At 31.6% G+C, this 27,158-nt stretch overlaps 1 protein-coding gene and 1 long non-coding RNA gene across 2 annotated transcripts in view; both read right to left on the bottom strand.

The window, feature by feature from the left end:
* LOC139515735 (keratin-associated protein 4-7-like) overlaps positions 1-16,375 on the bottom strand; it is a 46,671-nt gene extending 30,296 nt beyond the window's left edge. Inside the window, exon 1 of the mRNA XM_071305408.1 lies at positions 16,203-16,375. Within this exon, the coding sequence (XP_071161509.1) occupies positions 16,203-16,254 (52 nt within the window). The 5' untranslated portion in view covers positions 16,255-16,375. The remainder of the gene's footprint in view (positions 1-16,202) is intronic.
* LOC139515736 (uncharacterized) lies at positions 771-11,752 on the bottom strand. The gene is made up of 3 exons (XR_011662832.1): positions 11,618-11,752; positions 2,827-2,934; positions 771-863 (listed from the first exon to the last, which is right to left on the bottom strand). It is a non-coding gene; the product is annotated as an uncharacterized lncRNA (long non-coding RNA).
* Positions 16,376-27,158: the final 10,783 nt, after the last annotated feature.

The raw sequence follows: 27,158 nt of genomic DNA, 5'->3' as shown, positions 1-27,158 counted from the left end.
TTTTTACGTTTGAATAAGTAATGCATATTTGGTTGAAACCCCTTTTTTTGCAAATACTATACGAATGTACATATCATAAGATGTTTATGAATATTTATGTATTTATAAACAGCTGCAATTTGGCAATGTACATATTCTCCCGTTCTAAAACCATCGACAAAAGAAAGAAAAATTAGGAAATTCTGTTGAAAAAAGTTTGTAGAAAAATATTTACGGCTAAATGCCATTCTAACTCGTCACATGTGAATGTTTTTTATTTATATTGATTACCTATAAAATTAATAATGATCATTTAAATTGAAGAGCGTTTGTGTTCAACTTTAGAATATACGCGAAATGTTGTGCGAAATATCCGATAAAGCTATTAATCTAGAGAAATGAGGAATACTATAATATAATACAGAGTAAACGACAATGTAAAACTCTCAAAACATTACTAACAAAAACTTCGTTTGACCAGTCTATCATTTTAAACAGTATTCCAAAAATAAGAAGATGTGGAAGACTAAACAATATTACTTGTATTTATATTAAAGAATAAACAACATTCAAATTCTAAAATGGAATAACATTCACCATAAATTATATATATGAAGTTGGTGGTTCTTATAGAATATATATATATAGATACTAAAACATCTTCACAAAAAGAAACATATCTTTTCCATTTCTTTCCTCTAATTCTTACAAAAGTCAGACAGTCTGAACCTAATTTCAAAAACATGTCTTGTGTGGTCAAAAAGTCACATTATTTGGTTTGATATTTTGCACTTACTAGCAGCATGTCGATCCGCAGCACTCTCCCTCTCTTACATTGCTGGCATGACAAGAATCATAACAAATATGAGCACAGTTAGTTACACCTGTAAAATTATTAAGTTGCTTTTCAAAGGGATACTGTAAATATTTGACGTAATGATTTTGTCCCGATTAAAATATTTTGACTTATTGTTGATTGTCGTGGCGGTTAATGCAGGTATAGGAGGAGATGCTTATCCTGTCGAAATACCCGGTCTCAATTCTTTTGGTGTTAATTTATTTCCTTGATTTGTCTTCTAGATCCATAAATAAATTTTGAACATCGGTAGGATACTGTTGCCTTTTGTAGGATTTACCATATCAACTTATTTTTGTCCGAACATTAACGGTACTAATTTAATGCACCAGATGTACATTTCTGCAACTAGATGAACTCATCATAAATACCAGGCTTATCATTTTGTATGCGTACTAAATATTTTAAGCCTTGCATATTTGACAAGCTAGTACAAAAGAACTTAATCTACATAATTTTGTGATACCCCAAAAAACTAACAGTCTATTAGAAGACTATCGACGCATTCATAGTAAAAACATTTACAGTACCAACTTTAATTTAAAATTACTTTTCTTGGGTAGTGTCAAGAATCAAAGATTTTAGTGGAAAATATTTTAATGATTGAATATTTACTTGCAACAAAAAGCAATAACACTTAACAAATAAAATCTCTTCAATTTTAAATAAAAAAAAAAGGTGAAAAAGTAAATTAAAACGGAACTAAAATTATGACAAAAAAAATCCCAAAACTTCAATCAGCACAAAATAATGTGAAAAAATAAGGAGTATATATAAATTGAAAAGTTAAAAATAAAATGACTCAAATAAACGTTTTGACCTATTGTGTCTGGGGTTTTTTTTGTTCACTCATCGCTGTCAGTATAATGGAATTCGATGCAACTGTCGTACAAGTGAGAGGTTTAGCGCTATAAAACCAAGAATATGATAGTTGTTGTCAATTCGTTTGATGTGTTTTATCATTTAATTTTGCCATTTAATTAGGGAATTTCTGTTTTGAATTTTCTGCGGATTTCAGTATTTTTGTCATTTTACCTTTTAATAACAGTCTGTTAGTACATACAAGAAGTCTGGTGTATTAATGAGTGACAAGCGCTTAAATCTTTTAAAATTAGACGCATTTCATTTGTGTTTTGAATATCCATTTGGAATGAATATTTTGTTACAGAAGAAAAGTTGTCCTATATGAGTTTGTGATTGCAGTGTTCATATAGTCATATAGCACTTCACATTTGTCGGTACTTTAATATCCTTTAGCATTTATCCAGACGCATACAATTTATAAAGTGTGATTTATTTTTTTTTGTTATAACCATCGGTAGATACCATAACTAGCTGTCTGTTATACCGCGGTAATTATCAGCAAAATGTTGTTGCAGTTGGAGATAGAATCCATGCAAAATTTCTTTCTTGTTGGGGTCCGTTTTGTTGGAATGGAATTATAAAGTCCTATTTTTATCTGTTGAATTTTTATGAGTTGCTTTAACAATTTTGGTAATTGCGTTTGTTGAAGTGACATCTCTAATCTGCTGGAGTTTATATCATGAAAAAATAAACTATTTCGTTAGAAACAATTTTTTTTCAAATCTTTTGGCACATTGTTGTTTAAATTACTAAATTTATGTTACGGAATAATTCATATTTTTTTATTTTTTATTCTATGCATTCATTTTCTTCATAGATTATCAATATAAGGTACTGTGGATTTATAATTATTCGCGGGATATTAATTGTCCTTGGTTTCATGATTACAGATGAGCCACGAATTCAAATATTCAACGAATAAATTATTTTCAATGGGCTTCGTTAATAGATTTTGGCAAAACCGCTCAATCAAATATCCACGAATATGCAATTTTTTAGCAATCCATGAAAATTTATATCCACGAAAATAAATGAACCCACAGTATATGATTTTGTATAAATATTTTCTAATCAAAGACTCTCAGTCCGGACATTATCTATCATCTTTTCATTTCTAAACAACTTACATTTAGTTGGCGTACAGCAGACCCTGTTCCCACAACATCCTTGTGTGTCTATTATTCCATTACATGTATCTTCTTCACTCATACATGTTGAACCGACAGGGCATTGATCTTAGAAAAAAGTAGAGGTATTAACAGAAATCTCACTCGAGATGTTGAACCGACAGGGCATTGATTTTAGAAAAAAAGTAGAGGTATTAACAGAATTCTAACTCGAGATGTTGAACCGGCAGGCATTGATCTTAGAATAAAATATAGAGGTATTAACAGAATTCTCTCATGAGATGTTGAACCGGCAGGCATTGATCTTAGAATGAAATATAGAGGTATTAACAGAATTCTCATATAAGATGTTGAACCGGCAGGCATTTATCTTAGAATAAAATGTAGAGGTATTAACAGAATTCTCATACGAGATGTTGAACCGGCAGGGCATTGATCTTAAAATAAAATGTAGAGGTATAAAAAGAATTTTCAAACGAGATGTTGAGATGTGATGTGGATGTGTGATGTATAAGGAATAGTTTACAGAATTAAAGTTCGAGCTTACTTATCTAAAATACACATAGATGCCATAACGTTAAAATCAAGATGAAAAAGTCCTAAAATAACAACCCACTAAGTTAATAACTACACGAAAAATTTAAGATTGAGAAACAAGACCTTCGTCATAAACTGTTTCATCGTATGTGCTTCAGACCTAAACCATTTTCTGTTTCACAAATAACACCCTAATTCGGAGTAAAAATTTATATTATATTTGTTTTGGATTAAAGTTTTCGGACAGGTTTTTGATTTTCAAATATGTTAGTCTTGATCATCAATGAATAGATGAGAATTGACGAAATAAGAATCTAGGGCAGTCATTTTGATACTCTTTATGTTATTGTTACATCGGAAACAAAATTCTTTCTATAACTTGTCTATTGAAAGGCTTTGGTTTTGTATTGACATTTAAATGTTTCGATACTAATCATATTATCTTTAAAACAAGACACAGTGAATTTTCAAAATTTTTATTTGTAAATTGACAATTTGTTACTTGTATTTTGTTAATTCAAAATTCTTAATTTGTAAATAGTCAATTTGTAACTTGTAATTGTGTGATTTTAAAATTCTTTATTGGTAAATTGTCAATTTGTAAATTGATCTTTTGTAACTTGTAACATGTCAATTCGTTAAATGTCGATATGTTAAATGTTATCATTGTATTATGCTAACGATCATAATGACGACAGATGGAGTTCGGTTTCTTCTTAGGTTTATAATCCTCCTGTAGGAGCATTTCATATAAAGTACATACCTAGTAATTTAAATCAATGATGTACAGCACATAAATATAAAAGAAAACAAATAGATAAATACTTTGTTTGGTTTTATAAGACATATACTAGGGACTCTGGTTTATATAGAAGTGACCTCGAATAAACATGTATGTCTACTGTACTGGTCACTAAACCCGTTTTAAGGTATATACAGATGCGTCCCTTATTAATTTCGCAGATATAATACTGTCACTTGACATGGCATTTCTTCTTAATATTAAAGAAGAGGGACGAAAGATACCAAAGAGACAGTTTAACTCATGAACTGAAATAAACTGACAACGCAATAGGTAAAAAAGATAAAGACAAACAGATAAAAAATAGTACACATGACACATAGAACACTAAAGAATAAGCAACACGAACACACTAATAACTAGGGGTCAAAATTAAACTTAAAACATGAAATATTAAACTAGAGACTACTTTAACAGATTACACAGTGTATATACTATTCTGTACGCTATCCGGAAGTCGCGATTTTCGAAGCGAGAACTTCTTGGATCGCATTTGAAATTTGATGGATATACTGAATTAAACGGTAAGTTGATCATCTGTACATTGCTTAATGATTAATTCAGCTGACATCGGTATTCTCAAATGGTTAAGAATTAAATTTAGCACATTCATTATTCGTATCTTTGCCTTAATCAATATATTTTCAAGTGCATCACTAAGGAAAATCAGTCTGTGAACCTAAAAACAATCTTTTTACCCTCTTAGTGTACAAATTAACGTAAACACCAGACTTAATTAACTAAATGAAGTATATTTCAAGTGGTGGTGAAAATTTCAACCAGACCTTTGAAGCCAGAAATAAGAAAAATACACTTGTTTGAATTTCTCACTGTACGATCAGTCTCGCTTGTATATTTTGAAACTGGATGATCAGTCTTTATTTCACTGTATTCTAGTGGTGATTTCAAAGTTATTTACGATACATTAGAAGGTGCCATTTTTCTAAATAACACAAATATATTTCAACAAATTCACCTCCTGAAAACTTATGAAACATGTTTAGCTTGATAGGGTGTACTCGACTTACTACATTAAGTATAAGGATGTTTAAATATTGTTAAAATAAGATGAAGGTTTGTTGTGTGTATAAGTTTCAGAACTGTCCTCCGTTATACTTTAAATTGTACAAACACACAGATTTAATTGTTATATAAAAATGCATTTATTTGCCCACATTCGAGTCCGTACTGTAGCCTATAAAAACAGCGAAACTCTGTCATTGGATTATCCTGAAAAAGAAATATATCTTTCGTATACTTAAATGCATTACAGCATTTATATTGATTTGCATTTAACATGTACATTTTATAAACAATTTTCAAATAACAAAGCATTTTTCAATCTTTCAAGAACCATCTCTCTTGAACGTTGAATGTGAAAATCATCAATATCATACTTGGCCTCCATGTTATCATCAGTAACAACATATTTAAGTTTGAAAAGTTGTATGATTGAACGATTCATGCGTTAACGCACGGACACGACTGGAAACACCATTTTTAAATCTTTCAAGAAGCATACCTCATGATCAGAAACAGTCAAAATCGTCAATATCAAACTTGACCTCCATTTTGGCAGCAGTAACGACAAATTAAAATTTTAAAAGCTTTGATCGAACGGTTCACGAGTAAAGGTTTTGCAGCATTCTAACATAACCAAAATAATATAAACATGAAGATGTGATATGAGTGCCCATGAGACAACTGCCACTTCCCAACTTATTTTAAAGTTTTAGTACAGACGTTTTAATGGTCGCACCAACCTTCAACCTACCAACCGATTTTTCTGTGGAAAATCCTGTTAAAAAGGGTGACAGTACATAAGCAAATTATTATCATTTTTACAAGTTGTCACGCAATTAACAAATGTAATCAGTACAATGAAATATATATGGATTAACCCAGAAATCGCTTTTTAAAGAAAAATGATAATATCCTTTTCATTTTAAATTCATTCGTTATTGATACAGGTAATGATTTCTGTAAACTTACCGAAACTATATCAAATCAATTATTCCCCTTCGCAAAGCTTTCTTTATGCATTTTTTTGTAATTTTGAAAGGGACAAGGTTGATTTATGTTATCATCAATTGGTCAACGGCGGACGGTGTAAATAGCCTTTAAAATGTAAAAGCTAAACAGATACAATGTAACTGCATCGATACACTATTACAAAGTCCACAAGGAAATCATGTATTGCTTTTTAGGCATTTGATTTTAAATAAGACTGACGGAATAAAAATAAAATTATTTTTACTATTATTTTTTACAAAAATCATCAGAACTATATTTATATTGTCTGATGAAAGATATTACACGTTATAGTTCCCTGGATATTTCATAATATCACAAAGACACGTATATACCTTCAAATTGCCGTTGTTTTGTTTTCTTCAAAATCACGACTGGTCATACAGTCAAAATAATTGAAATCGCTTCTAGAATATAGTCAGTTGTAGACTGATCGTACAGTAATTTATTTTGGGATCCTCAAGGAAAACATATTTTTTATGGGAAATACGAATATTCTAATTAAATATGAAAAGAATATTGAAACAGTATATATTTATCTGTAAACTGATGCAAATATTTGCAATAAAAGATTATTTGCTTTGTACTACGAGAGCAAAATTGTCCACATCGTCGCTAGCCAAGGGTTACGATCCACTCCCGCTCTCTTCACCCTTGGCGGATTGAGCCAACATTACGGAGACACAAGGTAAGGATTTTTATTGGTTGCAGTCAAAACTCGCTGCATCCAATCAAAATGCGCATATAACATGATCACGTGTAAATGTAGAAAGTGTTTGTAAACAATTGCCACGTGTTTTTTGTGCAACAAGTCTTTACATTCCTAAACATACGACTATATTTAGTGCAAACTTGAATGTTTTTAATCAACAAATAGAAGTTCCTGTGTATGTTTCATGCGACAAATGCATAAATGTTGACGTATGTTTTCATTTCCGGCTTTACCAAGTGTGTAGAATCTAGACGCTACCGTGTTTTTACCTCCAAATTGAAGAGTTCAAGTGCTACCATTGGTCAAGAATAATGTATTCGGAATTGGCGTGATTTTTATCTTCCGATAGATGGCGCACCATTGTTATCACAAATGTTGGCTCAATCCGCCAAGGGTGAAGAGAGCGGGAGTGGATCGTAACCCTTGGCTAGCGAAGATGAATTGTCCATCGATTTCACTTTTTTCTATCAAGTTGGTATGATGCACACGTATATTATATGTTCTAGTGCATGTTTTTGTTACAGTTACACATATTTATAATGCTATACATACCTTGAAGATGTTCAAAGCACTTTATAGATATAGGTGTAAACAAATGATGAGAAAAGTCACCGTAAGCAAAACCGTCCTGTTAGCCAGTTGGTAATCATCGCTTCGCAAATCGCGACTTCCGGATAGCGTACAGAATAGTATCTACACTGTGGATTATTTGTCATAGTAGTCTCAGATAAGACTCAGCTGGAAAATTCATACTTATATGCTCTTCAGGGCAGCATATTTTGGACTAATAAATGTTGATACCCATTATTTCTAAATATTATAATTTCAATGTTAAAATTTAGAAAAAAGACATTTCATTAAAAGAATCAAATGAACGAAACATATGTATTTGTTTGGCTCTTCACATGCTTGAGTAATGAAGATAAAAATGTTTAATATTAAGTGTCATGCAAAACAAATTGAATGAAGTACTCGTATTATTTTAAATGTGTTACTAAGTTAATGTATATCATATATTAAACCTGTATTGAATATGCAATATCTTGTAATAAAATCTAAAGATACCAGAAAACGGAACAAGGACCTAACATGAACTGCTAGTATACTGATATTTCCAACGTAACCAAGAAGCCAAACTCAATACTAGAATTTCTGATAAGAAATTTTAGACATTGACTATGAGAAACCGCATATATTCCGCTGATCATGTCTATAGTACATTATAGAGCAATAGTATGGGACCCCTACGCATCTTCGAACATTTACAAGCTTGAAAGAATATACTACGGCGACAACCTGTGGGATTTATAACTGGAGACAGCTGCAAATCCAGAGAAGATGGTTGCTCCTCAAATATCAAACTGGAACTACAAGACCTACAGACACGATACTCAAGCCAGAAACATTTTTTTTGGTACGAAGTGGTTGAATTGTTTTGTTCCTGCTATGGAACCAGACAATAAAAAAGCTTGTCCAAAAAGAACAATTGCTTCCAAGGGATTTGATAATTATCAGTCGAGAAATATTTTTGAAAAAAAAATTAAGAACAACACAAAGTGTTTTGATATTTCAAAGAGCATAATGCTTCAGAAACTTCTCTCGTGCACCGTCAATGAATCGACTGTGATCTCTCTCTCTACTATTGTACTATAGAATGACCATGGTACTGGATCAACATATACTAGGAGCTGTCAACTCTTGATATTTTGTCAATGACCATGCTCTTAAAACTATGAAACTGTTTTATTTTATTTCACGACTATACCAAGCTTTAACAAAAAAGACACCCTACCCCTCCGACTTTTCAGAATGTAATTATCTTGAATATGCTTACCATTATTTTGTTTCTCCATGAAATGAGCTTAATGCACATAATTTGGGGTTTGGTCGGGGGCAGTCTATGATCATTTTTGAGAGTTAAATGACGTAATAATGTAAGAAGGTGGTAGTCTGAGATCCTGAAAAAGGCCAGGCGGAATACAACATGATTTTATGATTATACTTAATTTCATATGAAAAGAAATTTTCTAAAATTATAGCTTTATTGAATATTATCGTGTATTAAGTGTAAACTAACGATCGGATCGACGAAATATTATATTGGGTCTGGTTGCCAGTAATTATGTAATGGTATTGGTGTATCTTAATGTTGAAGGCCGTACGTTCCCTATAATTGCTTAAATCGACTTTATTTGAACCTTGGTGGATAGTTGTCTCATTGACAAAAATATGGTTTACTACCACAACTCCTCAATGTATTAACCTGAATAATTCAGTCGTTACGATCTGCTGATCAACGACTACATCTGAACTTCTTTCATCTCGAAATTAGGAGAGGCTTTTCATAATTTTGGTTTATGACCCGGATTTGTTTTTGTCTGTCAATTTATGAGTTTTGAAAATCGGTATACTTCTGTTGTCTTTATTTTCTACCTCAGGAATAGATTATCTATTCTGTATTTGGCAAAACATTTAGGAATTTTTGGTCCGCCATGCTCTTCAACTTTGTACTTTATTTGGCCTTTTAACATTTTTTTATTCGAGTGTCACTGATGAGTGTTTTGTAGACGAAATGCGCGTCTGACGTAAATATAAAATTTCAATTCTGGTATCTATGATAAATTTATTCACGTGTAACGACTCAACTATTCGGGTTGTATTTTTATAATGTTTCCGTTCTCAAACGAAACGCCACCTTTCGTTTTCGGAAATCAAATTAAAATTTAAAGGGATCCTGTACACACACCGTATAAAAATTAAAAAAAACTTTTCGATTTGTTTTCTTTTACATGAATTTGGGGTACATATTTGATTATAATTGATTGAAATTACTAGGTATGTACTCGATATGAAGGTGCTCCTACTTACTGTAGGCTTATACATATAAGACGAAACGGAGCGCCATCTGTCGTCAAAATAAATTTTAGCAAAATACAACGTTGACATTTCACACATCGACATCAATATACAAATTGTCAATTTACAAAAAAGGATTTTTAAATTACACAGTTACAAATTCAAATTTATAGTTTAAAAACTAAGTACTAAAATACAAGATTCAAACTGACAATTTACGAATTACGAATTTGGAAATTATAAGGATAGAAGTAACAAATTGAAAATTTACGAATTATGAATTTTGACCCCGATGGCTTTCCATAAAATCCATGTCATTTGTTCTCTTTTGAAACATTGTCACTTTGGCTTTCATATAAACTTCTTATTATTTTTATTCAAACAGGCGAAGATACCAAAGGGTCATTCAAACTAATTAGTTGAATAAAAACTGACAACGCTATGGCAAATACGAAAAACGATAAAAATACTACCAAATTCCAAAATAGTACATAGAAACTTAAGATTTAGCAAACAAGAACCCAACAAAAACCAAAGGTAAACTCCGATGCTCCGGGCGGGTAATCAGTTCCTGCAACACATGTGACACCTGTTAACAAAGTCACTTAAGTTTCGATTATTAGTATTTAGTGAGAGGACATTATCTATATCTTACTGAGCAGTTTATATCTGAAGTATGCTGCGAATGAATAAAGGCACAAGCCGACAAGAAGAGGGAGACACTTATTTTCCATAGTAGTGCCGATTGTTTTTTGGAAGACACATCATCCAAAAGTAACAAATACATGTATGTTGTCAATTAAAAAAGCAAGAATCTTGATTTCAGTTCAGAGGATTCTTGTTATAATCCAAATCGTTTTAACAAGGTACTTGTATCCACGTTGGTCATTCTTTTTTATAGATATAGGAAGATGTGGTATGAGTGCAAATGAGACAACTCTCCATCCAAATAACAATTTATTAATGTAAACCATGATAGGTCAAGGTACGGCCTTCAACAAGGAGCCTTGGCTCACACGGAACAACAAGCTATAAAGGGCCCAAAAATTAGTTATATAAAACCATCCAAACGGGACAACCACAGGTTTAATATAAATTGTTTGTATGAAAGAAATTTGAACTAGTTCATTGAATTTGTTTAAAAGTTTACAAATGAATATACTAGTGCCAAGGGCATAAAAGTCAAATGTTGTTACGCTATTTCAGGAGGTTAAAGAATTGGACTTGTATATTTTCGAACAGATCATTCGAATGTTCTAATATCTACATCTTATTCACAACCCTTAAAGAGTATGCTCTTGCAAGGTAAGTGAAGGCTGGTTTTGTTTGCACATAAAATTAGTGTTAATGGAAAGACGTCCCGTTCAGCACCAACCAGATTCACCAATACAATCAACACATAAACTTTTTCAATCAACACCAGTGCCAGGGTCGTCTATAACTGTTTTTGAATGATAATCAAATAGATCATTATCCTGGCATATATAGATATAGGAAGATATGCCATTGAGACAACTCTCCATCCAGATAACAATTTATAAAAAATACCCTTACCTTTTAAATGGTGTAACACTAGAAATTGTGGGGCCCTTTATAGCTTGCCAAGGCTCCGTGTTGAAGGCCGTTAATTGTCCTATAATGGTTGACTATATTAAATTGTTATTTGGATGGAGAGTTTTTCAATTGGCACTCATACCACATCTTCCTATATCATTATAGGTCAAAGTATGTTAAGATGCATTACAAAAACACAATAGTTAACGAGCATTATGAAATGGCGATTTTGAACATATTTCATGTCATTTAGTATAAAATCCTACGTTGATGTTGGTTAAAATCAGTTAGTTACTTACCAGTACATTTGCAACATGCTTTACCACATTTACACCTTACAGACAGTTTCTCTACTTTCCCTCCTAACGAACTACATGTTTTAGAGTCAGAACAATATCCTCCATAAACCCCAGTACATGCAATATTAGCTTCACCTGTAAACAAGACAAATAAAAGCCAAATCTTGAAACGTTTACTATTCGCGGTCATAAGTAATCTATACTGATAGACCTTTTAATAATTCTTAAAATCTCTTAAATAGATAATATCATATTGTTGTTGAAATAAGTAAAATATTGTTGTTGTAATAGTTAAAATCTTATATTGTTGTTGAAATGTGTAAACTACATGTATTATAATGTTGTTGAAATATTATGTGTTGTTAAATGCATCTCTATTTCAATACTCAGTCAAAATGTATTTAATCAAAATATTTTTTTTTATTCCAAAAGCTTCACATTCTTTTTTCTAGCTATATATTGCATCAATCAAAATAAGATTTTACTTCATTCTAATGTACGAAACAGTAAAAATGTGCTTGAAAACTATATGTGATTTCTTAATGAATTTGGAGAAAATATTTAACCAAGAAATTTATAAACAAATAAAGATTCGAATCGAATTTGATACGATATTTATCCACTCGAGATATTTAAGGTGGTACCTAACACTTTCACTAAAATTAATTTGGCTCGTTTAATTTTCATAAAATTTTGTCAAAGTATTTACTCTGACACTTTAAGAACAAATTTTAAATTAAAAAAACATTGAACTAACCGTTTTGTCAGAAAAATTGCACTGGTTATTTAACAAATTCACAAAAAGCAATTTTGATCATTGAGAAGCTTAATATTCCCTTTACAACACAACGTAATTAAAGCGTTTATCTGATTTTACAGAGATATCTCCCTGTAGTGTTAGGTATCACCTTAAATATTTAAAATGTAACAGTCGAGAGTGGTTAAAATCGTATTACACGAGATTTGGTTGTGGAATCTGTTTCTCTAATGGTTGTGAAACAATATGCAGACAAATTCAATAATTATTTTCAAATGATCTGCAAACAGATGTGTTCTTTCTTTGTGACGTCATCGCGGCATAGTGGCATTTTTTTTGTGCAGTCACAATAGGAAATTCAGAGGAAAGCATAACAATTCGACGTCATAATCGATTTTTGACTAATGAAGAAATGAGATCAAACGATTCACACGTTGATTAAATAAAAATAATCAACATGTTAGGGAAGGGATAAATCGTGTGAAAATTAGACAAAAGTGCTTATAAACCATGTTGGTTTGACCCGACTGCTATTCATGACTTTCTTTTTATAATTTCGCTCATAGTAGGATGATGAAATACCAAACTTCCTCTAAGATAATAAAATACATTCTTTTGTTTTTGCAAATATCAAAATTGAAGATAACGAAATGAACGGTAAAAAAGTTGCATCTTTTAACGTTTAGACATTTTAAAGTATTTGTTGAACATATGTGAACTTTATAGAAAAATGTATTTTATTTACTGTATTCTATAATTTCTTTTAAATACAATGACCAAACCTTAGAAACAAACTATGTTAGCTGTATTAGCATTTGATTCCAAACTTCTACCAACAACGATATACATTTGCAAAAGAGGGACGAAAGATACCAAAGGGACAGTCCAACTCATAAATCTAAAACAAACTGACAACGCCATGGCTAAAAATGAAAAAGACAAACAAACAACAGCACACATGACACAACATAGAAAACTAACGAGTAAACAACACAAACCCCAACAAAAAACTAGGGGTGATATTAGGTGCTCCGGAAGGGTAAGCAGATCCTGCTCCACATGCGGCACCCGTCGTGTTGCTTATGTGATAACAAATCCGGTAAATAGTCTAATTAAGTAGGTCACATTCATGAACGGGAAGGGGATTGTAGTTACGACGTAAGGAACATATCCGATATCATTTGTGAAACGGTTATATCATAACGGTCAACCAACTCGTGAAGGCGTCCCTAAAATTTACGAAGGGATGATTTCAACTTCACCATTTGGAACTCTGGGTTTAACAGCTTTCTTGTGAGCAGCAACCCTCTATCAAGAAAATCATGATAGGAAATGCAAGCACGGGAATATCGTATCAATTGGGAGATGTATACCCCGTATGCAGGTGCTGCTGGAATGTTGCTACTCAGAAATGGAAAGTTCACAATTGGAAAGCTGAAATCATCTTTTTTGTAGTAAAGTTTTGTTTTCAACCGACCCTCATTGTCAATTTTTAGATGTAAGTCAAGATATGAGGCCGACTTAACTGTGTCTGTAGTATCCTTTATCTCTAGCTCGATGGGATAGATGCATTCCACATAGTCACCAAATTTTGAATTATTAGTGAAAGAACGTCATCTATATAGCGGAAAGTAGAGTTAAAGGATATTTCTAAATTCTTATCTTTCTTCCTAAGATCGTAAGAAGTTCCTGCATGAAGTTAGCCTCATAATAATAAAGAAACAAATCGGCAAGTAGAGGGGCACAGTTTGTTCCCATTGGAATGCCGACAGTCTGTTGAAAAACACGTCCTCCGAACGTAACAAATATGTTGTCAATCAAGAAATCAAGCATCTTGAATTATATCAGTTTCATAGATTTTTTTGTTTGAATCAGAGTGATCCTTTACAAAGTAAGATTTATCCCTCCCTTAGACAAGATACTTGTATCTTCGTTGGCCATTCTTTTTAATGAAGCAAAGCAATACCAACTCTTTCAATTTGTCTTTTAGTTTGGAATGTGGAATACTAGTGTAAAGAGTAGAAAAGTCAAATGTTTTAATACTGTTACAAGATGAGAGAGAGTTAGATTGTATGTACTCTAAAGATCTTTGGAATTTTTAAGTATCCACATCTGATTCACGCCCCCTATAGAATAGGCAGTTTCACAATAACTTTGAAGCCCGTCTTTGATTGCTGATAAAATAGATGTTAATAATTTAGAAAGAGGTTTCGTGGAGTACTTGGAAAATCCCACCAATATACCGTCATTTGTAAGGACACTTATGTAGTTTAGGTATCTAATACAGTGATGGAAGATCCAGTTCTTCATCTTTGGTTGAAATTCCAAAGGAAAACAGAACAGACTTATGATTATCAAGGATTTCCTCTTTAGTAAGTGTCGTAAGGGTACATGTTGAGTTTCCAAGTGAATTGTCAATACCTAATTCGTTTATCAAGCAGTTAATGTAATGAGTTTTACACACAAAAACGATGTTGTTGGGGCTTTATCTGCGGGGACAACAACATATTTGTCATGGAGGTAGGATAGGTGTTTAGCAACATTTGAGTCCTTAAAGATTGACGTAGCATGGGCATTGATAGACCCATTCAGTTTCTTAATTCTGATTTGTATCAACGACCTCACTGCCTTAATCCATTCGGAAAGAGTGTCTACGTCTTCCTTCTCGCGCTTAGCCCATTGCCTGGCATAATTCTCAATTGAATCCATCAAAATTTTCAAATTGTATTTCCAATTGATGGATTACACGATATTTCGGACCTTTCGATAACACATTTCGTAGAGAAGTGTTATTAACAATGTTGAGGTCACCGGTAATGACGTGGCCAGCAGGATTATATGTGAATTTGGAACTAGCACAAGTGCAATTATGAGGTTTAAACTTGAAGTCGTCAATATCAAGATCCTGCAAAACGTGTTTGTACTTGAAAATTTTAGTTGCAATAGTTTTGGTATAGGTATAAGAAATGATTGGTACAGACTGGTCTTTGAAATAAGGAGGTATTTTCGATTGAACTAATTTATGATGAAGGATATTGCCTAAGTTGACGCCATCGATACCTTTGTTGGCAAAGGAAAGATTAAGGAAAGATCTTTTCTCTTTTTCATCTTTACCAATGCAGACTGGCTTGAAAAGTCTGTGACTTGCAATATCCGAAATTATAGCTGTAACTTTGTATAAGTTTGAATGAGGGTTTGTAACAGTGGATTCCAAACATAAATTGAACAGAGAATGAGGTTTTGAAAGGGCTAATGAATAAAGTTTCGTGCGAATGTGATGAATACCTAACGGCTTTTGTATAGAATAGATAGAATACCTATACCATCAATTTTGTCATTGCAACCATAAGGTGTCGCAGTTCCCAATTGTCTAATCCAGTAGTCCTCTTTTTGTCTACGGAGAGTCGTTTAAAGATTAGGATTGTTAGAGCTATGGTATATCTTTTCGATAATGCGAACTGTCATAGAAATGATGGAATGATCGGGCTAATTGAAATGCTGGTATAGAATGTCGTTAGCATTGAGATTAATGTCTGATCTATGACCGCACATACGTTTGTTTAGCCTTCCTATTGTTTCACCGACGTATAGGACCAATCCACAAAGGTTGCACTCTAATCCGTAGACGACATTAATCGATTTACAATTCAGATCATCGTAACTTCTGGTAAAATATGACTTCTTGGTCAAATTGCTAGTGAATTCAGCATCTGTAAATAAAATTGCACAAGTTTTGCAGCCTTTGGTATCACATTTCGAAATGCGACAGTGTTGTACTGGCGTCCATTGTAACAGAGAAAGTGAGAAAAAATGAAAATAAATAGTTACCTTTAACCGAAATGAAAGCCACAAACAACACAAGAATAACAGTTATTTCCATGTTATTCGTCTGAGAATTATCATAAGAGAATGATTGAAACAAAGACGGGGATAGCTTATAATCTCCGAGACGTGGAAATAACACTCAGTCAATGTACAACTTCAGAAATTATGTTGCCGTAAAGAATGTCATTGACTTTAGGTTAAAAAATAAATACGTGCGGTTTCATGCTGTGAGTATAATAAAAACATTTCTTCGTTCTTGTTTTTTTAACACCTGTTGATGCATTGTAAAACAATAAGACTTCGTACATTTTACTAATAATCATATTTTTTTATTTTTTTCCCTATGTATTTCCAAATTTTTGTGATATTTTGCAATGATAATTGAACTTCCTTTTGTCTTTTCCTTGTTTGTTATTTGCTATTTATGTGTATTTTAAAAAAGAAATTATTTCTGTGGTGTTGTACATTAATTTCATCTTTTCAAATACATATTTGTAAATATGACGTGGCTCTATCCTTCTATATCCCGTCATTGGGTTATTGTACTGTTGTACATTTTTGTACTCTTTAATTAATTGCTAATATGTTTGATGTTTACGTCATTTTGTGCTTCTTTATTAAATAATTATTTGTTTTTATTGTGATTAAAATTATAACACAATGTTGACTGATGTACCCCTATTTTTGACATTTTTATCTATTTTGTCTGTTTGTTTTGTTCACGCATCGTTGTCTGTATAATGTCATTTGATACGACTGTCATACACGTGAGAGGTTTAGCTACATAAGAAAATGCCTGTACCAATTCAGAAATATGACAGTTGTAATCCATTGGTTTGATGTGTTTGGGCTTTTGATTTTGACATTTGATTAAGGACTTCAGTATTTTTGTGTTTTACTTTTTAGATTGGGTTGCTAAATCGGTCTTTTTATTGCGAGTTTAACAATTCAAATTTTACACAAGAATACAAAAAGACAGATACTTAAAATAAAATAAGGGGTTTGAGTTGCTCCACTTTGAAGCTTGGAAATAATCACTGTCTGAGTTACTTGAAATTGATTGATTGGCGTTTGCTTGACGTCCAGTGGCAACTATTTGATTTTCATAGTTTTCAAATAGAATAATTTCCAATACATGTACCACTGCACTGGATTACATGTACCGATAAAAGGGTATTTCTTGTAATTTATTTTATGCATAAATGAATATAATGTTTTTCTTATACAAACATGTGAGTATTTTTTATGAAGTGGTTGTTATCAACATTTTTTATTCAATAATTTGCATTGTTAATCAATTTGCAAATGATGATGTTTTTCAAAAACCAGAGTCGATGCGTAACAATACTAATGAGACAGGCTGTTGCTATACACTCTTTAACCTTAGTATCTACAAAACTGTTTAAGAAAAAAATGTTTTATTTTTATATTTTGTTATGTTATTGTCTCCCAATCACTTTGCCAATCAGTAGTTGTTACTGTCATGAACTAAACAAAAGATACTGTTAAAAAAAAGTGTTTGAAAATTTCATATGACGGCTTTTCCGAGACCGTCATGCAACCTGCTTCTATAAGTTTTCTTTTTAGATCCCCTTCACCAAGATTATCACCTAGCACTGGACATGTCTACCTGACGCATATATGTCTTAAATGATATAATAACTGCAAAATATACACTTAATAAATAAGGGTAAATGTTATACAACGAAAAAATTTATTATATGAACGTACGTTTTCTCTAACGAAATAAATAAAAAAAAAATGTGTTGTTGTAATAACTCACATTGCGGCATTTTGTAGATAAGTTCCGATCGCATGTTTACATAATACACATATTGAAGATATGTCACGAGCTATGAAAAATAACGGGTTGTATTTTAAAATATGTAATTAAAAGTGTTGTTTTCAATTGTTAAGGGGGTTCGCGGGTCTAAATCATTTATATAGGATTTCTCTATATTTTTCTATAAATGAACTTTATCTTATAGTTAATAGAAAAATAAAATAAAAAAGTGGGGTCACCGTTCATTTGCGCTCACAATCTGCCTTCGAAAGAAGCATACATTTTTGTAAAGGTGTTTTTTTTCTGTTGAAGTAATAGGAGAAATAAAGGTAATATCGAAATAAAAAAAAGAAATTTATTACAGAAATCGCAAAAATTTTACAATAATTTAGTTTTAGTACAGCTTATATGGAAATTATATTAAAAAAGATGGGTCACCGATGAGTTGAAAAAGATATTTCAATTTTAGAGCCAAAAAATGGCATTTTTCCACCAAAGGGAGATAATTTGGAACTTTTTCAATGATGTATACATTTTGAAAGTCATCTGGGGCCAACACAAATTGCTTGTTTTGAATGATTTTTGTACCATATGATAAAGTAACAACTACAAAAGGATATAATTAAAATTTGTAATGAAAAACAAATGTTTGATTATTTTCTGAAATTTTTATACCCTCGAGCCTCCTTAATAGCGAATACAATACAACAAAAGATTGGATTCGTCCTCTATGAATTGAGACTTGAACTTTTACATAGGCGTTGGTCAAGTGGCACATTCGAAATCTACCCTTATCGATCTAAAAAGGTTAAGTTCCCCTTTGCATCCGGGCTATCACCGATCTTTGTTTACATAATACACATATTGAAGATATGTCACGAGCTATGAAAAATAACGGGTTGTATTTTAAAATATGTAATTAAAAGTGTTGTTTTCAATTGTTAATAGCGAATACAATACAACAAAAGATTGGATTCGTCCTCTATGAATTGAGACTTGAACTTTTACATAGGCGTTGGTCAAGTGGCACATTCGAAATCTACCCTTATCGATCTAAAAAGGTTAAGTTCCCCTTTGCATCCGGGCTATCACCGATCTTTGTTTACATAATACACATATTGAAGATATGTCACGAGCTATGAAAAATAACGGGTTGTATTTTAAAATATGTAATTAAAAGTGTTGTTTTAAATTGTTAATAGCGAATACAATACAACAAAAGATTGGATTCGTCCTCTATGAATTGAGACTTGAACTTTTACATAGGCGTTGGTCAAGTGGCACATTCGAAATCTACCCTTATCGATCTAAAAAGGTTAAGTTCCCCTTTGCATCCGGGCTATCACCGATCTTTGTTGTCTTGATAAACATTTTATTTCATATATCATGTATATGGTTCTACAATGTTGACAGTTTAAACTTTTAATGTTTTTGTAAGTGCGTAATTTGATATCCTATACATCAATCAAATCAGGAAATTTAACTGCATATCTCACAATAAAATTAGGTTTGGAAATGAATGATTTATGTATGTTGTGCAATTGTTAATCGTATATGATTTTATAATTATATATGCAGGGCAGGAAATGCATCTGGTATTATTCTGCTTTAGGGTCATACCATCTCAAAGAATTTCACTCGTGTCTTTGTCACTGTCTGTACTTGTATTGAATGAAAAGTGTACCCTTCCGGAGCACCTGATTTCACTCCCGTTTTTAGTGGAGTTCGTGTTTCTTATTTATTATTTGTAACTGTTGATGTAAATGTCCTTTGGTTTTGTGAGTCTTTGTTTACTCCTTGGTTTTGATGGTTAATGTCTCAAGATAAACGGTCATAAAATAGGCCCGTTCAATTACCGGATACTGTAGATATGTGATTTAAATTAACATCCAATGTCACTTTAACGTTCAAAATTGATACAAAGGTCTTTATTTACTTTGGTAATCTTATAATAATCAACAAATCATTTCTGTTTTCAATGCACTATTCCGGTAAAGTTGAAAGACAAACATTTCCTGGAATCAGTTACTTGTATATCAAACTTAAACAAGCACTGTTCGTATCACATCAATACATAAGTGTTGGTTGTTATATTAATTGCTTAATCGAACGCACTTAGTATGATAGCAATCATATCATGAGTTCATATATGTATGTTAAACATGGAAGATGTTAGAATACTGTTATAACTGTTAGCAGTTGTTTGCATGTAAAGAATAAGCATGATGCTTCTGTTTAAATCATATCTGATAAACTTCAGCGAAACCTACCGTGTATTCAGAATTATAAAAGAGGGACAAATGATACCAGAGTCAAACTCATTGATAGAAAATAAACTGACAACGAACGCAATGGCTAAAAATAAAAATTATAAGAATCGCTAGACACTAAAAAACGAAACAGAAGAAAATAGCACTACTGGTTTACAGTTAAAAGAAATATATGGATGTTTAGACCAATTTTCGTTTAGTAACAAATGAGGACATGAAAGTAATTGAGTTCAATAGAAACATTTATAATATAGGATCTGCTTACCCTTCCGGAGCACCTGAGATCTCCCACAGTTTTTGGTGGGGTTCGTGTTGCTTAGTCATTACTTTTCTATGTTGTGTCCTATGTATTATAATTTGTCTGCTTGTCCTTTTCTTTTTTAGCAATGACATTGTCAGTTTATTTTCGATCTATGATATAATTCTTTCACCCCTCCCTTACATAAAGGAAATACTTTTTCAAATGTCAATTAAGTTCGTTTATTTTTGCATTTAGGGTCTTTGAAGAGAAACAAAATTACGTGTAAAATCATAATTATTCAATCAATACCCAAGAAAACATTTTCATCGCAAAATGGAACAATTTAAGGAAGAATGAACTAGACATTTCTGGAAGAAGTCGTCAGGGTATAAATTAGAATAACAAAATCAAAAGCTCAAACACATCAAACCAATGATAAAAAACTGCCAAAGGTTAGGTAATAGATTTCTATCAAATTTAGACAGCTTTTTAAGTGATTTTTTATTCTAGTGAAGGGGGCAGAAAAATAAAACGCACAACTTATGGATACATGAATTCTCTTCTTTAAAGAAATACTATTAAGTTTGATCTTCAGATCTATATATAAAACAAAACGTGGTATGATTGCCAACACTTAGGACGAGGATTTTAACAACTATACAATATAGTTCATCGTGTAGCCTTCAAATCTATATAAACTCATACCGCATAGTAAGCTATAAATACTCTGGCATTAAATGTAAAACCCATTCAAAACAAAAAAAACAACAGATGATTTTTACTAAAAACGAAAAAGAAAACATATTTGTGGGCGTTCAACCCTCCTATCCAGTGAAGGTGGTTAAACGACACAACATATGAAAAAAAGAACCCCTTTTCTAAAAGTCTTGACTCATCAAGACGACACGAAGTAACAAACAAAATACTTTATTAACCTAAAATAAAACCCTAAGGGGGGCATGTACTAGCATAACCATAACATAAAATTACTTTGTTATCCTAAATGCTTTGTAGCCCTAAAATAAGAATGACTTTGTTATCCTAAATGCTTTGTTACCTAAAATATGAATTACTTTCAAAATTGTTGTCCCGAATTTGTTTTACCCTGAAATATGAATTACTTTTGGGCACCCTAAATTAGAATTAGTAATACTTTGTTATCTCAAATGCTTTGTACCCTTGAATCAGAATTACTTTGATATCCTAAATGCTTTATAACCCTAAAATAAGAATTATTTTGTATCCTAAAATAAGAGACGCATATGCAGATAGAACTGTTGTACAATAAAGCGGGTATAATTGCATATAAGATGCATAGTTAAACAATTACTTAATTATTCATAAGTAAACCTAAAATTCATAAAATAAGAATGCATTAAATATGAATGTGTTTTTCATGGAACGATGCGGTTGAAACATTTTGTTGGAAATATTTTTTAATTTTCATTTTGCTATTCCTCGTGTGATTTCTTATTGCAAACAAACCATTTGAATTTTACACTAGAAAAAACAATTAGAGTTTGAGTTGCTCCGCTTTGAATCTTCTAAATAACCACTGAATATATAAAAATGTCTGAATACCTTTAGATTTGATTAACGCCCAGTGGCAACTATTTTTATAAAAATCAAGGACGATGTATCATATTATAACATAGTTATACTGTATTATACAAAATTAATAATTATAAAAAAAATTATATGAGAGTAAAATATACTGAAGCAGGCATTTTGATAAAAATGTTAAAATCTTTCATCAATGAAACTATTTTTAAACAAAAAATCAACATTTACAGAATTACGACTAAAAATAATGTTTCAAGTTCAAACAGCACATTTGCATCTTATTTATTTGTCATTTTATTTCTTATTTGGAATTTTATTTCACATTACTGCTACTTAAGCACGCAGAAACCAATCATCACACTATTTGTTGAACACGGTTGTGAATCATCAACTCTTTATTCACATATAAGATTTACAATACAAGTATAAAACGTTATACAAAAAAAAGTAAAATCACAAAAATACTGAACTTAGAGGAAGATCAATTGGGAAAGTCCATAATCACATGGCAAAATCAAATAACAAAACGCATCAAAAACGAATGGACAAAAATTGTCTTTTTCCTGACTTGGTACAGACATTTTCAAATGTCGAAAATGGTGGATTAAACCTGGTTCTAATAGCGCTAACCCTCTCACTTTAATGACAGTCTCATTAATTTTCGATATTTTTACATGCTGCGTTAAATAAATAGACACAATAAATATAATAGTCAAAATATGGGTACATCAGTCATCATCGTTTAACAATTTTAAAAGGAACAATTTAACAAAACACAAAAACATCTACTATCTACGAACACATTTATTGAGTGTCTGACGTCAGAAAATTTTATACGTCACATAAATTTGTCGTTCAATGTGCATACAAACAATTTTAAAATTTTCATGGGAATGTTAGCATACAGGGTTAAAAAATCAAAAGTATGTAAGAATAAATTTAAGAAATAGACCGAGATTAAAACTAGTCCAAATGTTGTATATAGAATTTATCAGAATCCAAAAATATTTAATTCCACTACGCGATTGAATGATTTTGACGTTTGTGGTTCAACGTATATTGTAATTCATAATAGAAATATATCATAATGACATATACTAGAACAATATCATACTGACGGGATCTTTTAAAGTACAGAGTCACGTTTTAAGAACAAAAGAAATACAAAAAGTCGCAAATACAAAACAAACCACAAAAAAATGAAAGCCAATACAATGAAGGCATTTCATTTTTAAAAGAAGTTTTCAAACAGCACAGTTTTCACTTAATATACCATTGCACTTTATGACATGTACTGATAAAAGGGTATTTCTTGTAATTAATTTTATTAATTAATGAAGACGAAAACTTTTGCTGTTATTAGTCATACTTTACAAATGTTTTTCTTATACAAATATTTTATTAACTTTTATGAAGTGGTTGTGATCAACAATTGTTATTATCCCATTTGTTTTTTATATGCATTCATTACTCAATTTACAAATTTGTATGTTGTTCAATTAATAGAGTCGATGTGTATCAATACTAATGAGACAGGCTGTTGCTATACACTCCTTAACCTTAGTATCTCCGAAACTGCTGTCGTTTAGTTTTTGTTGCACTTGAGTGTGTATGTTGTTTCGTTGTTTTCCTCTTATAGGTGATCTGTTTCACTCAGTTTTAGTTTGTAACCCGGATTTGTTTTCTCTCATTTACAATCGATTTATGACTTTCGAACAGCGGTATACTACTGTTATCTTTATTTAAAACATTACTTTACTCAAATGCTTATGAACCACACAACCAACCTGCGATTTCAAAATAAAATGTCTCGGATTATACTATAGGGAGATGTGTGTAACTCATAATTTTGTTTTTGTAAAAAGTGATGTACAAAACCAACATTTTTCTCGAAACACTTTGTAAAGTAGTTTTTATCTTGCATGCCAGTTTTGTTGGGGTTTTCTTTTACTTAAGATTAAATATGTGTGTTCGTCTGTTGTTAGAACCACTTTTAAGGCCATTGGTTATATCAGGGGGGCAATTTTTATTTTTGGAACTGGATTGAACTGTCGACCATCGTAAGGTTATAACATTTTCAATATTATATCAAGCTGGCTATATCCAATAAAAATTGTTTCAAAACTCTTTGCCCTGTTAACGCATTTTTAAGCTATCAATAATAAATAATAATAATAAAGCATTTCAGTAATAGAAAAAAATAAGGACCATCATTCAACCTTTTAACCATTATACCAATGATTTGCATAGTAAGATGTTACTAAACAAATCCTTGATTAGACTAAAGAAGGGTTTATCTTATTTGTGGATTAATTTTTTGTGCCGGTCACTTTTCTAGGTTTATTTTAAAAAAGTAGACAACGATTTTCTTTTTTTACATTTGTAGCATTTTGTAGTTAAGTACTTATCGTATGTTTACATAAAATAAACTCATCATAGATACCAGGATTAAATTTTGTATTTACGCCAGACGCGCGTTTCGTCTACAAAAAACTCATGAATGACGCTCAAATAAAAAAAGTAAAAAAGGTCAAATAAAGTACGAATACACACATTGAATACATTTGAATTAGATTTGTTATGAGATATGGAAATATGGTATGGATAGTGTTTAATAGTATTTTACTAGTTCATTTGTTGGTCTCGAGTTTCTATTCAAAGGGAGATAACGTGGTCTTTTTTTTATCACCACCCTAATTTTCTCGAGATTTTTTATGTTATTTACTGTATGTACTGTTATGTTCATTGGGTCTTCACTGTTTGTTATGACTGTTATACTGTCATGCATGCCCTGAATGGACCATTAACTGGTTTGATAATATAGCGTATTACATTGTATAGAAATTCTCACTTTTCTGTCTATGTCTCGTTCTCTTTATCTCTCTGTTACTTTCTCTCTCTCTCTCGAATACCTTAGATATCACTGCTTAACGAATCAATTATTTTTTTTTGCTTAACCTCCAGTGGTAAATATTGCAAAAATCATGATTCAGGAAGAGAACCTAACTACAGAATTTTGAAATATAATAATTAGATTTTTCAAGGCAAAGGGTGCGAAAATTGTCTGACATTGGAAAATGATGGTATGTTGAAAAGGGACAAAGATTTTGCATTGAACAGGCAACATAAACCCTAAAAAGTTGTTGCAAGGTTTATGTAGCAGAATTACAATCACTCCCTAACAGCAGTTATTTCTTTCAAACTCTGTCAATAAATAAACTTATCATAGATACCAGGATTAAATTTTGTAATTACGCAAGACGTGCGTTTCGTCTACAAATAAAGGAAACAGCAGTATACCTCTGTTCGAAACTCTTAAATCGATAGAAAAAAACAAATCCGGGTTACAAACTAAAACTGAGGGAAACGCATTAAAGAAAAGAGTAGAACAACGACACAACAGAAACACAACATTAAAATGTAATACACATAGAAACGAACTAGGCATTAGACAAAATCCGATGAGAATAACAAATATATATCAAAACTAAATACATGAATAAAAGATAGAAAAGTACCGTGACACGTCTTATAATGCTAATTCACACTCAAATATAAGAGGAAACAAACGACACAACAGAAACACAATGTTTAAATGTAACACACACAGAAACGAACTATAATGTAACAATGGCCAGTTTCCTGACTTGGTACAGAACATTTTTTAAAGAATAAAATGGTTGGTCGAACATGGTTTTGTGGCATGCCAAACCTCCCGCTTTAATGGCACTGTTAAATATAACATTAAAATGACAACATAACATTACAGGACTACAATACAAATAAATAGGAGAACATATAGGACAGAGAAACACACGAATAATAGCTAAGAAAAGGCACCAGGTTTAAAATTTAATACGCCAGAAGTACGCCTCGTCTTCAACAGACTTAAGTGAAGCTCGAATCCAAAAAGGTTAAAAGGGCCAAATAAAGAACGAAGTTGGAAAGAATTGATGACCAAATTGTTAGAAGTTTTGCCAAACACAGCTAAGGTAATCTATTCCCTGAGGTAGAAAAGCCTTAGTATTTCAAAAATTCAAAAGTTTTGTGAACAGTTAATTTATAAATACATGAAATATGACCATATCAATGATAATTCATATCAGCCGGAAGTGCTTACTACTTGGCTAGTGATACCCACGGGGAATTCAAACTCCACCAGCAGTGGCATCGACCCAGTGGTTGGAAATAAACTCATCAAAGATACCAGGATTAAATTTTGTATTTACGCCAGACGCGCGTTTCGTCTACAAAAGACTCATCAGTGACGCTCGAAACCAAAAAAGTTAAAAAGGCTAAATAAAGTACGAAGTTGAAGAGCATTGAGGACCAAATTCCTAAAATGTTTTGTCAATTTTCTATACCCCGTGGTACCAATGGTCCAGTCGGCCTAATTACGCATGACATATTTGCCACTGGCTGTTATGCAACCATTCAACAACAACCAATGGCGCACACATGTAAACCAATGACAAAGTTACGTATCTCTAGCAAGTTTAAATACTTACACTTCTTCTGGTCTTAGTTTACAGTTCGTCATTCTGTCTGATGTCTTTGAATACTTATACAAGCCGTCTGACTCTTTTCATAATTATCTAATGAAAAACATGGCTCTTATTCAAAAAATATGCTGTGTTTGTTTTAATTAGATAATTATAGTTAATTAAAAGTACTAAACCCACTCTCATTAATTAGGTTACGCTGCTGTGGAAAATATATCATCTCAAGAGTTCGATATACTTTTAAAGAAACTGTGAATCATGAAAAATCTACCATTTTGAAAAAGAATTGATTTTACAGAGAAATTTCTCACATGATTGCAATAAATGTATTATGATAATAAACTAAGAAGCACATTGGTTCTAACAATAATAAACAGATGAACAAATATTAAAAGCCTAAAGATAGATCAAAATCACTATTTTGACAGATTGTGGCAAAATTGTATTATTTGTCAACAACAGAAATGTAAGAAGGAATTATTACAACCAAAACTAAAAATATTTTGGAAGTGAAACTATTTATTGTTTCTCCAATATGAACCAATTCATTTTTGGTAAAAGAAGAAACTTTCGAAATAAAAACGGTGGAAAGATCTGCGT

Source organism: Mytilus edulis, chromosome 3 (genome assembly GCF_963676685.1).
Source record: "Mytilus edulis chromosome 3, xbMytEdul2.2, whole genome shotgun sequence".
NCBI lineage: Eukaryota > Metazoa > Mollusca > Bivalvia > Mytilida > Mytilidae > Mytilus > Mytilus edulis.
This window is presented reverse-complemented; position numbering and strand designations above follow the sequence as displayed.